This window comes from Cucumis sativus, chromosome 1 (assembly GCF_000004075.3).
Source record: "Cucumis sativus cultivar 9930 chromosome 1, Cucumber_9930_V3, whole genome shotgun sequence".
NCBI lineage: Eukaryota > Viridiplantae > Streptophyta > Magnoliopsida > Cucurbitales > Cucurbitaceae > Cucumis > Cucumis sativus.
The window spans coordinates 12,383,815-12,406,680 of NC_026655.2; the positions used below are offsets into that span (position 1 = coordinate 12,383,815).

The window sequence follows — 22,866 nt, forward strand, 5'->3', positions numbered from 1 at the left end:
AATATGAAAGATAGAATTTTTTTTAGTAAAGGTTGGCTGTTACCGGTTTTGAGCGTCATTGTAGCCAAAGTGACATTGGAGAAAGGAATTTTGAAGAAGTATTGATGTTAGGCGTTGGATATGTTGCTAGGCGTTTGAATGGGTGTGCTAGGCGAGATGCAAGATAATTGGGTGGCAAAAGCATAGTTTAGGCGAGGAATTTAAGACATCTCGACCAAGGGGCATCTGAGCATGCCATGCGACCAAGTGATGCTCGGGCAAAAACAAAAGGCAAGCTACAATACAAGAGCTAGCATTTTAAAGTAATTCCAAGACAAAGATGGAAATCTCGTGCACACTTTTACAAGTTGCAAGTGGTAATTTTGTATATATATCATCTACTCACTCTTAAAATCTCCAATGTGAGACAAGAAAAAGTGTTTCTCCTATATACCTTAGTGGACTTAGAGTGTATGCGTTATTTTTAACAATACTTTATATCAGTTGAGTTATGTTTACTTTTATATATATTTATGGAGTTTGTACATAAAAAAAAGCCTTAAAACAAAGTATATAGTAGATTATTGCCTTTAGAGATATATAGCAGTTGGACTCACAACCCAAATAGATGTACATATGAACAATGATATATATAATGGTTTGTTTTATATAAACAATGAAACGAGTTGTATTGAAGTACATATCAAATACACTTACCATTAGCCTTGTAGCAGTATGAGACAAGTTGAGTTAAACATTTTTCTTTCTTTTTTGCAAATTTATATATATATATATATATAGTGGATGGTGATAGTGACAGAAGTTATAAATATAATACAAAGATGTATTTAATTAAAAAGAAAGAAAAAAGGAAAAAGGTTGGATTTGGATAGAGGCAGATCCTCTCGTGACATTTGAAACCAATGAATTTGAAATTGACATCTTACCATTTCCAATATATTTTTAAAACAAAACTTCATTTATACTTCATTCATAATTTTAAAAATAAAACTAACTTTTCCATCTTTTAAGACAAATAAATTTGACCAAACACATACAATTTGACCTAATTTTGTACTACTCACACAAATACTCCCTTCAACTAACACTTCATTATAAAAAAATCTTAACTCATTATCGTCCATCTCTCTATTCTAGTTACAAACACACAACCAACATCCAAATCCGAAAAGGAAGTTTTATTGAAAAACTTCATAACAGGATTATCTTGACTAAGTGTACAAATGAGGCGTTTTGAAGAAGGTTGCGTTTTAAGGAAAAATGAGTGAAAGTTGCGGTGTTTTGTGACGATCAAGTAGGCGTTCTGCTGTGAGAAGTCATATGTTTTTCCGTGGAAGCATGAAGTGAAGTCAGGAAAAAGGAGTTGAAGTTTGTAGTTTGTCGCGAGGAGAGGAAGGCGAGGAAGAGTTTAGCTTCCCAAGAAGATAAGGTTAGTATCTCAAGGGAATGTCTAATCTTGAATGGACATAAATATTAATTTGAAATTTAAATTTGGCGCTTGCTGTTCCCAAAACCCTAATAATTGTACGAACTTTTCCTCTACTCGGAAAGTCTTGCGAGAACGTTAAAGTGCCTAATGTGTCCTATTACGTAACTATCTCGCAAAGCAGCCTTATCTCACAGAACCCTATTCTTATCGCCTAACTTTTACGCGACAGAACTCGCGTTCTAAAACTATAACTATAAGGTAAATAAACAGAACTATAAAAAGTAAAAAAAAGCTATCCACAACAGTAGTATACACAAAATTAATGATGCATTTTTGTACTAAAGATAGAGAAAGTAATACTTTACAAAAGCATCCATGCGTGCAAGTCTTATGTGAGGATAATTGTAGCCTTGCAACGACCATGCCTTGTATAGCCATCCTAAGCATAGTCTCTTGAATGTCTTTGATCCTTTGTTGCATAACTCTCTGCTACACGATCGCTCATCGCAGTAAGTCTCTGCTTGTAATTGCTCACTCATCTCGTGGACACTTCCTTCACACCTCAGTAAAAACTCTTTACATTAAAGAATATTTTTTGACTCAAGGCGTTTGAGACACACAACTTCATTTGCATTTTAATCACATCCAATAAAGTTCGTTCTTATTACTATCGAAAGATGCACTCAATTTCTGGGGTTAGTCCATGTATCACAGATTGCTCTGGTGTTACAAACCTCTTCACACGATCTTCAGCTGAATGCACGATTCACTAGAATAAAGTAAATCCTTCTTCCTAATTTTTTGAAAAATTAATTTTCTAGTGATGACGCCAAAAACTCGCTTGTGGGTGGAGAGATACTTACAACGCTGCCAAAAACTTGGACTTGGTTGTTGAGGTTCGGATTGCATGCATGATGCTCACTATATATATATATTGATCGTATAAGCACTGAACCCTTGTTCAGTACAAGTTTTTCTATCGTTTCGCTTGTTTGCCTAAGTGTAAGCGAAACGATAAGTTTCCTGGATAAACTAAGGTCAAACACAGAAAATGATATCAAATATTAGTTATAAGGAGTACTTCGTTTGGGTGATATAAAGTTGTACAGTGTAGGCTAATTGTGTGTCTAAACTAATTACCCACGATCTACACTAAAAGATTCTGTAAAAGATGGTAAAAGAGAAAATAAGATGGACATGTGAACTAACTTGTTTTAAGGACAAAGTGGAGAAATGTCTTCCCAGTTTTTATATTATTTTCTCTTAATTTGGAACTAAAAATGAGTTCAAGCAAAGTAGAATAATGAAGTGGTGATTTGGGATTTGGAATAAGTTTTATTCTTGCTACCATCTGTTTTGGCTGTAAAATTGCTCACTGGCTCCAAAAGAACAAAAAAAAGTAAAAACAAGTAAAAAATAAGATAAAAAGATGTTGGCTTGTTCTATAATAAATGATGAACAAATGGTTTATTAAACTTTTCAAAATCAAGAACATATTGCCTACTGGTGGTTAGCATCACACATACTAACATTTCACTTTTTGGATTTCTTTTACTGGAACAAATTTTTAATGTTCTTAGAAATTACATCATACAGTAAAATTGTGAATAACTTTCCATGTACATTCCACAAATTTGTCTTCATTTCTCCAAAGACTTTCGTTTGGTAGCTTCATCAATAGTTGAAGATATGTATTCCAGATTTTAATTTGGGTAGCAAGCTCCACGTATGTTTGCAACATACAAAAGAGTTGAGAGGGCATAGACAAAACTAATTAAACTTATACATCTGTTGTTCACTTACACAGGCATTAGATGTCCTAGATTATGTATCTCTTCACAATTTTAATTTTACTGCAACTAATTTTCAGAACAAAATGACGTTGGTCTGGTATTCACATGGAGAAGAAAGAACCTTGAAACCATCAAGCATCTCACGAATTATCCCAGCACAAAGAAGTGTGAGTTAAAACAGCACCAAAATGGCTAAGTAGTTAGAATATGTATACCTGTGATTAATATAAGGAACACATGATATAATGTAAGATCTTCTTCAGGCATGGCTATATTCTTCTCTTGGAATATATATTGTATTTAAGTTATGCTTTATTTGGAATTTTATTTATGTTAGAACCCTATTCAGTTCTAGGCCTATGAAATTTTAGAATTGCATTTAGTTTCGATATTATTGAATAAGTTCGGATTAATTAGTTTTATCAACTTCCAGATAAAGTCAGTGGGTTCTTTCTCCTGCTATATTTTCTTCTCCTCTAGTTCTCTTAGCTTTTGTCCCTATTACTATAGTTGACCGTTTTGAACTTGAAAATAACAATAATATTTCTCCTACGTTTTTCCTCCTCTTTCTTTATTCCATTTACAAGGTGTATTCAGAACGTATTTGAGACCTCAAAAAGATTACTTATCATTTTCATAATTGTATAGAAACGGGGAATGGTCACTTTGACTTGCTTAGTGAAACCCAAGGAAATATTCAAATTAAATTTCAACTTCTTATCCATGAAACAACTGTAATGAATTGTTTTGAATTTTGCTTCATTCTTTTTATTGATAGATGAAAAGATTTATACACAATTCAATCACGTAAATATGATAAAGTATAATGAAAGATAATTTATAACGAAGATCTGAATTACAGGAGAAGATATGAGATCTTGATTTTTTTTCTTAATATCCCCTCAAACGATGACTCACGTTGAGTCTACAGTTTGTTTCGAAGGTGAAGAAATGTGAATTTTTTATTTTCTCGATATATATTAGTTGACTGACAATGTCCATCAAATTAGATAAGTTTTTCTTGATGGACGAGGCCCATCAAAGAATGAATTTTCTTGATTTGCAATAGTCATCATCGAAAAAAATATTTGTTTTGGATTTCTTGATGGGTTTAGAATTTTGTTGATGGATCTAGGGTTTCTTAATGAACAAAGACATAAAAAAAAATTATGGACAAGATCAATCAAGAAAAAAAAAACTATTTTCTACGAAGCACGAAATTCAGATCATCGTTAATAGCTTTGAAAACACGATATTATCATCAATAATAATCTTAAAGCTTTACTATTTTTTTCTCCAATTATTACTTGTCTATACATCAATAATACAATATTACTTTTTTAAAAAGTTAATTGTTGTGTAATTATAATTAGATTGAAATAAGTGACTTTATCAAAATTAAATTAGTTATTGTGTTCAAATTTAACGAGTTGAATTGAAAGTTTGTAATTTAAGGTTTTAAAAATTTGTAGAAGTTGTATAACATATGAACTTAGTTCAACTGACACCTGTATATATTGTGGATAAAAGGTCCAACGTTTTTATAAATTTGGATATCAATGTTAAAATTGTTAGTACAATCCTGATTGAGGATGAAACCAATCTCATGAAGATGCCAAGTGGGCGTGAGAAAATAAATGAAAATCTATTATTTTCTTCACAAAATAAAATTAATAAACTAGGTCTTTTATTACATATTTTGGCTATCAAGAAAACAATTTTTTTGATGAATTTTTCAGTTTTCTTGATGGACAAAAAACATCAAAATTTTATTTCTTGATTGTATGATCATCAAGAAAGAGTTTTTTATGACATGTTTTGATCTAGTTTTCTTGATGGTCGAACTTTCTTGTTACCTATCCATTTGATGGACAAAGACCATCAAGGTAGACATTTTTTGACGTGCTTTTACATATCAAAGAAGACCAAAATTGTAGCAATGATTCTTTAATTCTTTTGAAGATGTTATATTGAAAAAAATTATAAATAAGATATGAAAAACTCAAAATATATTATTTTACTTGTTATATTCTACATTTAAACACCCTTTTTACACAAACAATCAAGCAAAATGATTGTAAATAGAAATTTGTTTGAAGTGTTTTATAAGACTTTCAAAATTTTAGATTCTGATCTAAAAAAAATTAATTAGTCCATAGACAAAAAGTGAATTGGGAAGAAGATATGAAAATGTTTATGTCATTGTCCAAAGTCCACAAATATTTGAATCATATACATGACTATATGTTTAATTTGGAAACTCTTTTTAAGAAATGATATTGTGAATGAGAGAGAAAAGTAATAATAATAATAATAAAGTAAATGAAAAGATATGTGTTCTATTCATGAGCCCATTATGTTATGTAATGTAGTGAACAAAAATGAAAGTAATGGCCCAAAAATATATATGGCTTTTAGTTGGTGAACACATGTTTCAAAGTCCAATCTATTTGTGGATGTTTTGGAGACATTCTTCTGCTTATAACATGTGGATGTGTGAGAAAGAGAAACCTTACTTAAAGTCCAATATGGATACAAACTCAAAACATAAAACGCAACCTGGAATTGATGACCATTTTAGGAATAATAATTAAGTATATAACAACGTTTAAAAAAAATTGCAAATATAACAAAACTATCACTGATAAACTTGTATCACTGATAGACTTCATATGGTATATTCATGATAGATCGATATTTGCAACATGGTATATTGATAATAAACTTACATCATTAGTAGAATTGGACAAATTTTTTAAAATGGTGCTATATACTATTTTAAATCTAATTACTAAATTTGCAACTATTCCAAAGATAAAAGGGAACGATCTTAATTAAGATTTAATTTGGACTAACTTATTTATTTATTGCCACCAATAAAGCATATATCCAATTGTACAATTCCAAATATTATCAAATTAAAATAGGATTAACATCAAGTCTCATATTTACAGATATATTATAAGTTTTGCTATCTCGTTATAGCAGAATTAAAATTGAAACATTTTTAAAAATAACAAAATAAATTAAAATATTTATAAATTTTGGATTCTATCATCGATAGTCTTTTATCACTATAACATATCAATGATCATCAGTGATATAATTTGTTATAAATTGTAAATATTTTGTAAAATCCTACTCTTTTGTTTTAAAAAATTCCATATATTTTACATAACAGTCCCTTCAAAACATTAGTCTTATATACTTATTTGATTCATGATACCCAATATTTAATCAATCAAATATATCAATAAGTAGAATAAAAAAATCCAGACTTTAATTAAGAATTTAGACTCGTGAACCCATTATTCTAATACGATGTTAGATTTGTTCAATGTCAAACCAAAATTTTAAATCGGATAGAATAGAATAAATTCGATCTTTATTTCATTCATTCTTTTCACATAATTCTGTTTTGAGATAACACATCATACATTTGAACCTCAACTTGGTACCTATATTTTGATTGATTAAAGAAAATTCTATATATACGATAAATACAAACTACGTAACTTTGTTTTAATACTTGTCCATATTATCAAATACGTTTTAGTCATAAAAAAAAACGTAAAGACATAAATGATAATCGCAAGTTACACTACGTTTTGACATTTGTAATAGTATATTAGTATCATAATTTAGGTAAGAATAAGAATGAATTAAAATAAAGGTGGTATAAGATTTGGGGAAAGTGATAAAAAAGAAAGTTGGATTTAGTTTGAATTAGATAATGGGAAAGTTGGTGGTGGTCACGTGGATTGCACACTCTATGAATAATTTAATATGATATCCTTGTTAATCTCCACTCTCTTAACACACTCTCGCATCCAAATATTCATAATAATAATTTGGTGTCATCCTTCTCAGCATTCCAATATTCTTTTGTTTTGTATTTTCTTTGAAATTATATTTTAAATATATACATACATATATATATAATATATTGTGTATTTATTTATTCTAATTAACAAAACCCACAAAACCAAACAACTTGGAGAAATAATCCAAACCTGTGGACCCAAAAATTTCAATATTATTGTAAAAGAAGAAAAAAAGAAAACCCATTTTGCAAACAAAAAATTTGAATGAATTATGGAATTTTAGTGAAAGAAAAAGTTGAGCAATGAAAACTACTTCACAAATCAAGCATATTCTTTTTGGTAGCTTTATATCTTATAAATACTGTTTTAGTTTTGTTTTGGTCCCCTAAAATATGACAATGGTGAGAGGGAATGTAATTTCAGCATCTCAATACAAAAATTCACCTTAATCTAACTAAATAAATAAATGAATGGTATGATTTTAATTAGTTGAAACCCTCGTGTTATTTACTACTTAACACAACATACATCTATGGTTGTCATCGTTAATTATATGTAAAAACTCACGATGTTAAACAGTTTACTGTGATAGATTTAACATTTAGTCAACATTAGAAACAATTATCAATTATAAAGATATATCATTGTCATATGGTATATTTTGAACTATATTATCAATTAATTAACTTTTTTTCTCCCTGGGGCAGTTTAATTATTTCTATATAATTATCTTATAAAATGTGAAAATTTTCTTAATCTTACCCGTTAAGTTTTAAATTTGATAATTAAAAATGTTAATTTATCATATTATATCGGAGTGTGTCATTTTAACTAGACTCGATCATCTTGACATTTGATAATACTTTTACTTTAATAATTAATTTTAAAGAGAAATTTTTAATATAAAAAAGTGAATCAACATATTTATAAAGTATAGCAAAATTCCAAATCTATCGATATAAAAATGAGTTTATATCGTAAATAATATGACAATATTGCTCTCTTTTTATCCTTTCTTTACTGTTTTTATGGCCACCTTTCATTAGAAGCATTGAAATCAAAATATGGAATCAGAATCAATCAATCAAAATAAAGAAGGAAAAAGAACTCACTCAATTTTTCTAAGCCGTCTCTATCAACATTGTGATGATTTAACATCAAAATCTTAGAGAATTTTTTTTCCCTTTGATTGTCAACTTACTATAGTAAACTAAATTTGTTGAGAGAAGTTGTTTTAAATACCAAAATCGTTAATGATATTTATATATATAGCAAAATTTTATAGTCTATAAATGATAGCACTAATTAATATTGTTAACATCTATCAATGAAAGATGATAGTAGTCTATTAGTGTTATATTTTTCTACGTTTGTAAATATTTTGGTTTATTTTACTATATTTTTTAAAATAAATTCATGGTTAAGTTGTATACAATATTGATATTTAAACTAAATTAAAAGAGTAATTAAGCCGTAATGGGCTAATTTGCGCTTCTACCAATGCCACAACTCTTCTTTTAGTGCTTATTGAGTTGAATGTTCGAATAATAGAGTTTGTGCAATTCACGAGGCATAACTCATTCGGTGCATAAAGATAGTTTCACATCGATTAGGGTGTATCCATTCCTATATCATGAATGTGACCCATGAATAAAAAAAATATGACTATTTGAGTTTAGATGTTTGTTGATATGCACCATTCAATCTTTAGGACGTACACAACTCTTCCAGTTTAAAGGTATTCGTTGATTATTGTTTGCCTATAAGTGGTCATACATAAAAAAATATATTATTCATGTATGGATGTGATCTATAGAAGTGACTCATTAAGGTCAGGTGTTCGTTGAGAGATGTTAGAACAAATCTTGGTTGGTCCTTTATATGTTCACTTCACAACATAGATCTATTTATGAAAGTTAAGTGTATTTTAGGTCAACAGAAAACCACTTTTCGAGTGTAGTTGGTATTACATTTTCTATATTTGCATCTATCACTTATAATTTTTTAGTGTGATTTTTGTTGTTTCTATACACTTAATAGACATAGTTTACAATTACTAAATATAAATGAAATTTCAACATTCATAAAGCCTTCGAAGATTTTTTTTTTAAAATAACAAATTATAAATTTCATAAACATGTGCATCGTATGTGAGCCATTTTAAAGTAGGATTAAATGCATATCTAATCCCTAGATGCACTACATCACGCCTCGTCTCGCGCACATACTTAAATTTGTCGTACAAAACGAAATGTGATTTTAAAATTTTGAACCATTAACCATGATCATACAAACTTAACAATAACGACGACATTTTAAGTAGTGCAACACATCTCTTATTTATTTAAACCAAAATATTTCTATAACAGTACAAAATAATCTATGATTCTTAAAACAAAGGCTTAACAAATAAATGCCAAATACCTTCATAGACTTCAACCCTCAACGATCGTTTAGATCCTTGACCAATCGCTTAGTTCAGATCGCCTACCCTTTCAAACATGATTTACCTGTCTACCTAATCGCTTACCTTTCTAAAACGATCACTTACCTCTCTAGACAATCACTTACCTCTTACAACCTGAGGAGGAAAAACTTCAATTGAGCAAAAAAAAAAAAAAAAGTTTCATTTAGCCCAAATGCTAAATATGACGCAAATCCATGTGGTTGAACCTGGTCCATGGACCAACCCAATCAAAGTTCATAAAGCCTACCAGATAACTCTATAAACAGAGGTGTTCTCTTCATTTGTGGATGTTGAAAATTTTTTACTCTAGAAGGTCTAGATTAAATTCTCTCAAGAGCTAAAAAAATCCCCTAACTCCTGAAGTCGACCCCCTCGAAGATTGAAGTTCTTTTGAAGATACAAGCTTTATTCCAAGACTCCAACTTCAAGAACATCATGTGCTCTGTTTCTTTAAATCAAACGTAAGCATCCAACCAATAGAGAACCAGATGATAAAATACTAGAGATCGAATCACATCGCATCAAATCAACATAGATACAACATCAACACAACTTATACTCAACGAATTAAATTTCTTTGAAAATCTTGTGTGAGCAGTGGTATTTTAAGAAAAGATACATCCAAGAATGCAACTCATGAAATTGAAAAATGCAACGTTAAAAAAGAAGTCACATGTAGTATATTCCAACAAACATATATCCCTAAATTTTAGAGTAAGTTTCATTATATGTGTTAGAATTTTGAAAAGCATCCTTTTTTTTTATAAACTTTTTTTTTTAAAAAAATTTAAAAAATAACCGTAGAGATTTTGATTTGTTATAATAAGTTAGAAATTAGCAAAACCATGATTGTATATATGGAATTTGGAAAACATGTGATTAGTATTCTCTTAAAGATAACCAGCTAACCATAGTTAATGTGTAAACATTGATTTAAATTTTTTACAAAATCTGTTTGGACCAAACAAGGGTTAGCAACAATCTTAGTACCCTTTTTAATGTAATGGATTTTTTTTATTAACCCTTTGAATGTTGAAGAAAAAAAAAACTTTAGGTATCTAATTAAAACCAATTTAAAACTTTTGAGTATTTTACATAATTTAACAAATAATGATTCTAAATTAAACCTAAACAAGTAAGAAATGAGTTGGATAAGTGATATATAAAATTCATTAACAATGCTAAAAAAATAGTAAATTTCACTGTGGTCTAAATCTAAATATAAAAATGGTAACATCATGAGTTTAGGAAAGGGTCATAAATAAACCAGTATCACATCTGAATGAGAGAGATCTTGAGGACATGAAGTAAAGTTATTACATGTACCAACAAGGTTACCTTTTTTTCAATGGCTCAATCCTAAGATCTCTAAAATTAAGCATGCTTATCTTAAGAATTTTCCTAGGATACATGTGAGTAAGGAAAAATTATGTTGAAAGGACTCGTGTTGGTTTATGGGAGAACTTTCACTCTAATAAGCCAAGACAAGTAAGGATGATGTTGCCAGATTACAGCGGATGCACGAAAATGTCGTCGGGGATCCGAATTTCGAATCATGGGTCAAGACATTACAAAAACACCATGGCCTTGAACAAAGTACACGAAAAATGTTCAAACTTTACAAAGGTGTCAAAACTCTTTAAAGTAAGCTTAAACTTAATGATGATGTTATGTACTCTTTCCTAAAAATAAAAAATTCTATTATCATCTTTATAGTTGTTGTACTAAAAAAATTATGTTGTTACATAATATTAAATTTTTTTATTGTTATATCCAATTTTTTATTTTCAATGAGTTCGATATCAATATGAGGGGTGAATCAATATTTTCATTCAACCATGAAAAAAATCAACGGAACACAAAAAAATAAATACCAAACTGCTATTAATATAGATATAATATAAATAATAGACATGTTTACTTATTTGAAAATAGTAAAATAATATTTAGGAGAATTAGTGTAAATGACAAATCTGTTGAAAATAATATCAAAATATAGCAAAACTTCAGATTTTATATAGACACGAATAAAATTATAAAAGACTAGATAGGTATGAAATTATGCTATATTTTATAATATTTTAGTTCATTTTGCTATATTTGAAAATTCATCATATTTATTTACTAATTGAAATTTATTTTTTGAATTTTTGTCTATTTTTTTATCTTTTTTAGAAATATCCATTGAAGTTATCGATTTCATTGATATTTCTATTAAAATCTTTGTGAAATTAAAATTTCAATATTTTCATGATGGAGAGTTTTCATCGAAAATTTGACAAAACTAGCACCATTTTAGTTTTATATTTAAAAAATAGCACGGTTTTGGAAAACTAAAAAAAAAAAAATCTCGATCAAGATTACCACCAAAATAGTTATATAGAAAATGGTTGAAATACCCTTGGAATACCAACCCTTTAATATTCTCACAAAACACGCTAAACCTTAAAAACTTTTCATGCTTCTATCGAGAACTATGCGAGAACCCTCCCAAAATCTTGCTTCCTCAAATTCAAACAAGGTGAGTTACTTTGTTTTTAGTTTTTATTTTATGTTCACAGTTGTTCAGTTTATGTTCTTAGTTGTTTAGTTTATGTTTTTAGATTTTTAGGTTGAAATCTAAGGCAGATGGAAAATCTAATGAAGTTACTGTTGAGATGTGATTAGTTAATTTGGATTTATGTTATTGCTTATCATGAAATCCTTCAAAAAATCTTGACTTTTTCATTTATCTTTTTTCTTGCAGATGCATCTTGTCATGAAGATCAATTCTAAGGATTTTTTTCTTGGCAAAAACTCAAATGTTGTTCGCACTTAGCAAAGGCAGTGTCAAACATAAAGAAAATAAGCTTACACCGTACCCAAGCAACTGCACATGTCCGTTGAATGTGTTCTGGTTGATGGTCAACTAGTTGTCATAGATTAGAGGACAAGAAGTTGTTTAGACCACAATACATTCTTGAGTTATATATGGCAAATAATTTTTTTTTCACATGTGCTTCTGATTGTTATAAATATTTTGTAATCAATTGAACCTTATAATTCTTTCATTCTGTTGTGAACTCTGTCTTGTAATAAAGCCCTTATTGTAATGAATGAATCTATTAAATCATCCTTTTAAAATTCATTCATCTAATCAATGACCGTATTAAATTCATCCTCGCAATTACTACCTATTAAAATGTCTTGTACATAATGTCAGAATGCATATATCTCGTAGTGTAGCCTGAGATCCATCGAGATCTATATTTTGCTTAGTTCTAATATATAGCTTAAGGCATCTTCCTGAGATTCCTGAGTTTTATAAATAGGATTTCATAAAATATAATGCATATCTCGGAGCATAATTGGGTCAAGATGCCCCGAGTTTTACATACTAAATTCGCAGAAGTCATTTCTCAGGGCACGATGTCTCAAGATGATCCGAGTTTTAATACTAAGAATTGAAAGAATGCATATCATCTCAGGGCATAGTTGGCTCGAGATGCCCGAGTTTTACATACTAAATTCACAGAATGCATAACTGGGGCATACTTTTCTCGAGATGCCCCGAGTTTTATATAAGGTCCCAATTTAATATAAGGTCCCAATTTAATATCCTTGTTGTATATGTATGGACCACAATCTCCATTTCCTCAATTTTATTAAGTTCACTCCCTTATTGTATATGCATGAACCCCAATCTAATTTTGTCAACTTTCTTATGCTCATCTCCTTTATGGTATATGTATGGACCCCAATCTCCATTTTCTTAATTTTATTAAGTTCATTCACTTATTGTATATGTATAGACCCCAATCTAATTTTCTCAATTTTCGTAAGTTCATTCCTTTATTGTATATGTATGGACTCCAATTTAGTTTTCTCCATTTTCTTAATGGAAGGCATACTGAATGATATGTTTGCTGCATGCTTGTGTATATAAAGATGGATTGAAAAAGAAAATTAGATTTTTTATGCATTATCGTGTTTGAAAACAAAACACATATAAAACTATGTTAACTTCATTTACAAACTACAAAAAGCACAAAATACAACAATAAAAATGTATTATTGCTCAACAACTCTGGCTCTACATCTCTTCCTATTATGGCCTACAACTTTGCATCAAAAACACTGGTGAATCTTCTTCTCGATTTCATTGTTTGACGGGATGCAAATCATTTGCCACCGACCAACTATTCATGGTGGTAAAAATGACTATCAACAAAACCTTTTGTAGTTTTCCATTCGAAGACATGACATACCGAAAAGACATGTTCTAAATAACTGGCCAACTAGGACTTGACGTAGTAGGCATGGAAGCATAATGTGTACGGATCGATATCCCTCACCCTACAAGTGGCGAGTGCATGCGAACAAATTTTTTTGTAGTAACTGAACGCGTCGCGCATGCGTGTTTTATCGGCTAAATTGGCATGAGGATTACAAATGACCATCCACAATCTCCAAATCATTATGATCTATTCGACACACAACGTACCTTCTGGACCTCAGATCAGCCAACTTCAGTAAGGACTCATTGTGGTAAGATAATATAGTTTCTCGACTCAACGCTATCTCCCTACGTTCGACGAACCACACCTAGTGCATAGATTTTATGTGGTCAAGAAAAGTGGTTATCGGCAATGCCCCTGTGTCCTTCAAAACCGTGTTGATCCACGATATTGGTCATCATTTGATCATATCACATTCCCCATAATGTACACGGGCCCACCTCGACAAACCCACTTTGATCAGATATTCTTACACTCTCGAGAAACGTGACAACTAGTTCTAATAATACATAAAATACAAGCTCCTAGCATGCTTTTGCAGCTAGCATGAAATTTGCACACATGTTATCACTATTGAACTTCTTTGTCGAGTTCAAACTCAAATGATGGATACACTATCACACCATGCCCCAAAGTCACTTTTTGCGACTAAGTGGAGGCATGCTGCCTAGACCTTCAATGCAAACACACAGCGTGATAAACGTTGAACGGCTAGTTAACGGAACATCTTCTTTATCAAACTTAAACGCATAGCTTAATTTCAAGCTTACTTAACACAACACAGAGGAAAACTAAAACTTAACTTTCTTTAGCTTAGTCTTATTGTGTTGCCTTTAATACTTAGCTTAACAAATTCTTTAAACTACTCATGCGACATTCATAAAGTAATACAACAAAATGAGTACAACTTCTCTTTCTTTATTAACTTAACATTTTACGATAAAGTACAAATAGAGCTTAGACTTTTTCTTACAATGAGTCTTAAAAATAAACTTTAGGTCTCCCTTTACCTGGCACAACTTTTTCAACTTGATGCCTTGTTTGTTCGCCTAATCGTGTAGGAATATGTCTTGTTCTCTCTTTGTCACCAAGGTGCAGCTCTTCACGTCGAAGTCTTCAGAAATCCGAAACTGCTTTCTTCAACCCCTTCCCCTCGAGTCATCAACATCTCAACTTAAGATAGTTCCCAATAACCCTTTTCTCTCTACTCCGCTAAACACTACTTCTCATGGCAGGCTCCTAGAGGTGTAAAGCCACACCTTAGTCCTTTGTCTCGATTGTCTAACCACCTCTCTTAGTGGTTCCATTTGGGGTTACCCTTTTTTTGACTCAGCTCTGTGGCTCCCTGTGCTAAGCCTCACCATTTTAGATATTGCACTCCCCTACCTTTTGAGCTGAGCCATTTGTGCTAAGGAGCGAATCACTTACCAATTGGATCCTCAGGCGTAATAGAAACTTTTATAGCTAACACGTCATGCAAGACTACAAAATCACTTCGTCTTTCCTCCTTAGCTTGGTTACAAAGCCCTAGAACTAGCTTTCGCATGACCTTAATGCTTAACAACACATATATTTTTCCTCAATTCCTTCCTTCTATGCTTCTGGACTCCTCTTTCCCATAATGGTTCTCTTATCTTGTCACTTAGTACTCCGAAATTCCTCTTGTCCCTATCAACAGAAATGTTATCTTTCATCAACCAAGACTCTCTTCTTCCTTTAATTTTTAGCCCTATGTATAGTAGTCTTCTTGTATGGTCACTTCTACGCTTTACACGTGTCTCCTCGCCATTTTGCCATGTCATGCAGCCAACCCATCTTGACACGTGGTCTGAGCATTAGCGATGATTTGACTTTCCCTTGAGATGCACATCTTATCTTCTTGAAAAGTCAAACTGTTTAATCACTAGATTCTTCCATATCTTCTCGAAAACATCAGATACATACTTTCTAGATCGTCTAGTTAGGTCAATACAGGACACCTACTTCTCGCCACACTTTCGTAGGCATAGGTACTTCTTTTCGCATTATTAAACGCCCAACTTTTGACATTCAACGCAGGATTCTTCCTCTTTGCTTACTCTTATCGCATTGCTTACACTAATCTGATATGACTTAGACAAGCATTTCTCTTCGTGTTGCCTCCTTCTCTTTTTAATGATCCTTGGCAGAATGTTCTATAATCCTATCTGAAATGGCTTTTCATCGAGGATCCTCTTTAATCGGAATTCCTTTCTTTGGGTCAATGTCTCACGCATACTCCTTTCGCATAATATATTTTCTATTGTTAGAAATTTCTTCTCTCAGCATACTTGCCACAGGGTCTTTATTGTGTGGGCATCATGCGATCAGAGCCTCACATACACAATGCGTGGAATTTATCGGGGAAGACTTGTGCAATGAATTTGATGATGCTCTTATGTCGATCAGATACGAACACTAGCCCATTGACATCGCCGATAGTTGTTCGTAACAGTGTGTCATGAACCAGGTCCATGATTTGTCGTTCTCTTTGTTACCCAACCCAAATGTGACATGCTACACTTCCTTATTTGCGTCAATAAACACTACCACGAGCATAATACCCTTGTACTTTCCCTTGCAATGAGCCACATCAACCACCAAAACTAGCCTTATGCAATTCAAAAAACCATATATGGCTACCCGAAGCACCTTTTATACATATCAAAAATGACCATTGGGATCAACCTCAAAATTATATTGAGTCTCCGAATTGGCAATCTTCAATGTTCTCCATACCAATCCAATAAACAGTAAATTTCTCTGGAGGACCCCATTACCATAAAAAATGTGGCCTCTCGAGCCCTCAGTCCTATCGTATGACAGATCGATGTCAAACTCTTTTGGGAAATTCTGAATTATTTCTTTGGGCATATAACCACGACTAACGTCTTCGTACTTCGACTGGATCGGTTTGGCTATAACCCAACTCTTAGCTTGCTTATGGTCTTGTCTACTCTGGACTTTTTGGCATGTGTGCGTCCTCTCATACTTAGAGACCTTAAACAGATCAAAATCTTTCAGTTTTGTGGTCCTTAGTTTCCATGAATAGGCAGAGTTGGAACATCTAAGGACATAAAAATTCTTGTTGGATCTATGCACACGAAACTAAAAGTTTTGCATTATGGCAAACACTACAAGTTTCTTTGCCAAATATTTCTTATTAAAAAACAAAGAATCGACTTGTTTTTTAATAATTGCAAAACTTGCCACCTCTTTAGCTTTTACATAAAAATTATAGGTATGATTCGACAGATACAAAAATGGTGCGTTCCAACAACTTTTTAACACGCTTTCGCATTTGCTTGCCAATTGATGGAGGAACTTCTTCATCGTCACTTTCCACCGCACCTTCCTTAAGTGGTACTTCTTCATGATCTACTTGGACATCTGCTTAAGACATACCAACACCATGAAGACCAAAATTCTCATCATCACCTCCGAGTTCTACTCTCAAGTCTATATCATACATATCAAACTAGTCATTGTTAATGCCACCGAAGCCATTTTCATTGTCTCCCAATTCTAAGGGACACATATTCGTAGTGAACAGAATCAGCTCGCAGACCTTAGTCAATATATGTGAGCATTTAAGGTTGGGATTAGGGGCATCAGGTTTATTGCTTTCCCTCGCCATTGAAATACTACACACTTCGTGGATCATTGGAATATTAGAACACTCGAGTCATAGAACTCCTCGGGAATGATTTTGAAACCTTAGAAACCAAAATGGCTAACCTGTGAGATGTCATCCCCCCTAAATAAAACTCAAGGTCTTCTTGATTGCCAATCACAGAAGCCCATATATACGGTTTGACATTATGTATACACCTAAGGACTAAATCATGCTCATTGGAGTTTGTCCTAGTTATTCTACATATTCCCTCATAAAATCCTCATACTTGATACGCACGTCAACATTCAACCCTTTAAGCTGTCCTCTAACATATTCTCTCAGTCTCCTTCCATTCACCAAAACAAGTAAACACATGAGACATCTTGCAAATATACAAAGAAAACAATGAACACATGTGTAATCTTGGGGTAAACTTATAAAAAGCTTGACTGAGATATACGTATGAGGATCGAGTTTATGTATGAGCATCAAGTTTATGTACGAAAATGTATTGCAATAACAATATTAATCTTAGGCCATTCTCGGTCGAGATTTCATGAATAAGCAATAGAACTTGGCAACATTGCTCCGAAATGCCACGAGAATAGGATTTTGCATGCATTCTGTGTGGTAAGTCTTGGTCCCCATCTCAGGCAAAATTGACCCAAGAAAATTCTACAAAATCCATGTGAAACTCATCTGATCTCGGGAGAAGCCCAGGATGAAATCATAAATCTTAGCCGAGATTCATCATCTGCACTTACCTAGATTCATGAAAAAAGCTGCGATTCTTCGAAGGATTTCATGATAAACAATAACATAAACCTAGATTAACTCAACATCTCAATAATAACTACATTAGATTTCCCATCCACCTCAGATTTCTACCTAAAAATCTAAAAACATAAACTAGCAACTAAGAACGTACAATAAAAAACTAAAAACATAAACTTAAAAACTAAAAACAAAAATTAGAAACAAAGTATTCCAAGGGTATATTTTGGTCATTTGGTATATCACTCACTATCTTGATGGTAATCTTGGCCGAGAGAGACCGAGAAATTCTATGGAAATAGTTTATTAAATTTTGTAAAGAATCTCGAGGTCGATTGACTAAGAAAAATAAAATGTTGAGTTTTTCAAAACTGCGTTAATTTTTAAATGTAAAACCAAAATGGTGTTAGTTTCGTCAATTTCCCATTTTCATCCCATTACGAGCATAGTCCGATAAAAATTGTTTCCAATCCTTAAGTAACAACAAAATTAACCCAAAAGAAAAAGGATTTTAGGGACGAAAAAAAATCAGAAATGGAATATTTTAGTCCTTCACACTACTTTTATATTTTGCTTTTTCTCTCTTTTTCTTTGGATCCTTTTCAAATAAAACCGAAAGCCCCTTTTTCTATTTTTCTTTTTAATATTTAAACATAAATAATTATAGAAAAAGCTGTTAATTCATTTATATATATATAAAAAAAAAGTCACCGACGGCAGATTAGAAGATGATCCAAAAGTGGGATTAATGTAACTAATCCAATTAAACCTAAAATTACTTTTGTGTTTTTAAAGCTTCCTATTACTTTTCTCACGTTGGTTCCTTTTATATAGCCTTTTTTTTATTTTCATTTTTCTAACTATTCTAAATTCTTATTCATCCATTTCTTTAATATATTCTTAATACTTGGATTTTACAACTCACTTTCTAATTTTCCATTTAAAGTCAAATAATTTTTAAACCTATAATCTTCTACATTAAAATCCAACTTTTATTTTGCTACCATACCAAACCCTTGTAATCAAATTCCTTTAATGAAATCTTAATTGCAAATCTAATTGGATTCTTTTCTTCTTATTTATGTAAAATTATTTTATTATTGCTATTGTTTAACCTAAGAATGTAAAACTATAACGATAAACGTGACAGATTTAAAATTTTCATACTATCATGGTAATAATATATGTAATAGTAATCATTATAATACAGGTAAAGATAATGGGTCATTTGTAATTTTCAAGCACAATTAAATGACCGTCTTTCCTTCTTCAATGAAACTATGGGTTTTGATTATAGATTTGGAAGCAAGCAAACAATAATAACAAACATAATCTACCAGAATCCACATTTTACTCCGATTAAGCTGCAGTTGAAGTAAACGTGACCTATTTCACAAAAGATCATCAAAATAAACTATGGACCTCTGAAATTAATAATGATGATTATATTTTTAGGCACCAAATCATTTTCGATTTTGTTTTTAAAATTTTAGGTAATACTTATGGGTTATTGTTGAATTATTATGTTGAGGTGTTAGATTAAAGTATAATTGTTACGTGAATGATAATATAATATATAATAATGAAAGGAACCTTTTTAACTTTGCTGTATAGGCCACCATTGTTTGATCTATCAGCTCAATGTTTGAGCTTTTTACATTTCTTCAAAGGTGGACAGAATTTTGCATTATTCCACTCTAATTTCTATAGAATTTTCTTCCTTGTTTTTTTAATTAATTTTCCTAAGCGTCACTTTTGAATAACTTTTTTCCCCTTATAATCATAAACAATTTACTAATCAAAATTCTAACCACTGGTTTGAGATTCCAAGTTTCTCATTCTAAATTGAACTCCAAATAAATAAATAAATAAATGTAGGGTTAAATTGGATATTTGATCTATGCTACTTTGAATTTATTTCTCATGCTTTGAATTTATTTCTGATGATTGGTTGAAACCTCGTAAATGTTTTCTATAGTTTGATAAAATCACATCAACGAGTATTTATGATGATTTATCAAGTTAGGGATAAATTATAGTTATAAATAATAGGAATAAAATTCTAATTCTTTTTGAGGTTGTAGTGAACAAATTTACAATTTAACCTAAAAATAAGTGTGCATCAAAGTTAATAGTAAAATTTAATCCTTTCACAGGTGTTTGGAAAGAGGTGAAATAGTGAGTTGTAAGGAGTTCCGAGGAATAGGGACTCTACAATGTAGTTAAGGAGCTGATAAAGTTTAAAATTAATGTTTTGAGCAGTGGAACTCACAAACTTCTTGAAACAAACAAAGAGTGAAGTTTTCAACTCCTACTTCTTAACTTTTTTGGGTTAAAGACCTTGTTTTTATTTTACAAAAAGAACATGAATCATGAATCATGAATCATGAATGAACTCTTTTAGAAGAGTGTTTGTTAGATAAGTAAAATGTTTCCTATGAAAACTAATAAACAAATGTATAAATTCAACCATTTGTAATTATCATTTCAAAAGTTGATGCTTCAATTTCACACCACGGGGTAGGATAGGATAGTGTATAACTAATGTTTGTGTATTGAAGGTCAATTGTAAGAGCATAATCATTATGCTTTAAATAAACTTTGACCACTGTTTTGAAACATTTGTTGATGGATATACAAATGATATGCAAGAATGGACATTTTCATTATTGAGCAACATTTTGGAAGAAAAAAAAAAGGATGAAAATCTGCCTCCTCCATTGGGAGTATATGTCTACTTTTAAAAGAGGATAAAAATATTTTTTAAAAAAGAAAAGAAAAGTTGGTTTCTTTTAATTTTGTCATTAATTTTAAAGTGGCTCTTGTGTGTGAACTCCACTTTGTTGTTTCATCTTCAAAATCCCAAATAAAGCTTTTGGTTTTTCCTCCATAAATACCCTTCTTCAAGGCGTGTGTCCTCCACAATTCCTCTTCTCATCATCATCTCTTTCATTTCTTTTCTTCAAACCTCATTCCCTTTTCTTCCTTTTAATTAATTCCCTTCCCAGATGGATCCCAACAAATTAAACCTAAATAACTTGGAGCAACAGCAATCTACTTTGGAGATCCAAGCAAAGGAATTCGACTACTCAAAACGCGCACAATGGCTACGCGCGCGCAGTACTCGGCGCCAACGACGGCCTTGTCTCGACCGCGTCGCTCATGATGGGAGTTGGAGCTGTCAAACAAGACATCAAGGCCATGATCCTCACCGGTTTCGCCGGTCTAGTAGCTGGTGCGTGTAGTATGGCGATTGGCGAATTTGTGTCTGTTTACTCTCAACTAGACATCGAAATGGCTCAAATAAAAAGAGAGAAATTACAAAGATCAAATAATATGGAAGGAGGAGTAGTACAAGGGCAAGACAGCAAAGATAAAGAAAAGCTACCAAATCCACTCCAAGCAGCTGCAGCCTCAGCCTTGGCCTTCTCTCTTGGAGCAATGGTCCCATTGTTGGCTGCTTCCTTTATAAGAGAATATAAAGTAAGACTCGCAGTGGTCGTGGCATCGGTGACGTTAGCTCTCGCCGTGTTCGGGTGGCTAGGTGCCATTCTTGGAAAAGCATCACCAATCAAATCAGCTGCTAGAGTGTTGATCGGAGGTTGGTTAGCTATGGCTATAACCTTTGGCTTGACGAAGCTAATCGGAGCGAGTGGACTCTAGTTGTTAAGCTACAACAACGTACGTAACTGACGGTTTTATATTATAGATAAAAAGAAAGGTGACTTCGTTAAATAATTTTTTTTTTTTATGCATTTGTTGTGTTTAAATTCATCCAAAAACAAAAAGAGGGAAAGAAATTTCAAGAGATTTTAGTTTGTTTTGTAAAGAAAAAAAAAGGTGGGATGGCGTGTGTAGAATCTCATAAGTTTGTTTGAATTAGAAAGAAAAGCAATAACGCAAAATTAATCAAAAAGCAAAAAAAAAAAAAAAATGTTTTGTTTGATGAATATCGTGTAGTGATTAATATACTAATAACAACAATAATAATATATTAAAAATTTTTAATTTAATTAGTTTAGTTGAAAACGTTAAGATGACAAACTAAGTACATCACATGATCACACTAAGGACAAAATCCAAGAAACTGAAATGACTTAAATTCATGAAGATGGAATATTAGACGTTTTTTTTAGAAAAGAAAAATCTCATTCCCAAAATTGGCTTACAAAAACTATGCACGAGTTTTGTGCCCTACCCAACGTTTATATATGAGAGCTTTATATATCGGAGTTACTAATTCAATTTCTTACGCTATAGTGTTCTTTTAAATCTTAGTATACAGTTGGGACGTAAATGAATTATATTATCTTTCTTTTTTTATGTCGGAAATTTTAATTCTTATGCCTACCTTTTATGTTATATAACTGAAGATGTGTATTGACCACCATTCTAGAAATTCGAATGAATTAATTATAACAATTTAAAACAAAATTCATACACAATTTTAAGTGAAACAATTTGAAACCTAGAAATTAAATATCATTTCTCAATCTAAATTTGCATTTTGAATTTATTGATTAAAACTTAGAGTCTCAGTTAGAATACAATTATTAGTCCTACTATTTGAAGTAAGGCAACCCCAAATCTTAGGGGAGTAAATTGGTTTTGTTTTCTTCTTTTATTATTTAATAAGAGAAATTAAGTTTAATGTCCAAAGAATTAAAA

General features: G+C 31.4%; 1 protein-coding gene across 1 annotated transcript; it reads left to right on the forward strand.

Annotated features, from left to right (window-relative positions):
* The first annotated feature begins 21,103 nt into the window (after nucleotides 1–21,103).
* On the forward strand, nucleotides 21,104–22,132 carry LOC116402413 (vacuolar iron transporter homolog 4-like). The gene is given in 2 exon segments (XM_031881632.1): nucleotides 21,104–21,314; nucleotides 21,316–22,132. Coding segments are annotated over 2 exon segments (654 nt in total). The 5' UTR covers nucleotides 21,104–21,206; the 3' UTR covers nucleotides 21,862–22,132.
* Nucleotides 22,133–22,866: the final 734 nt, after the last annotated feature.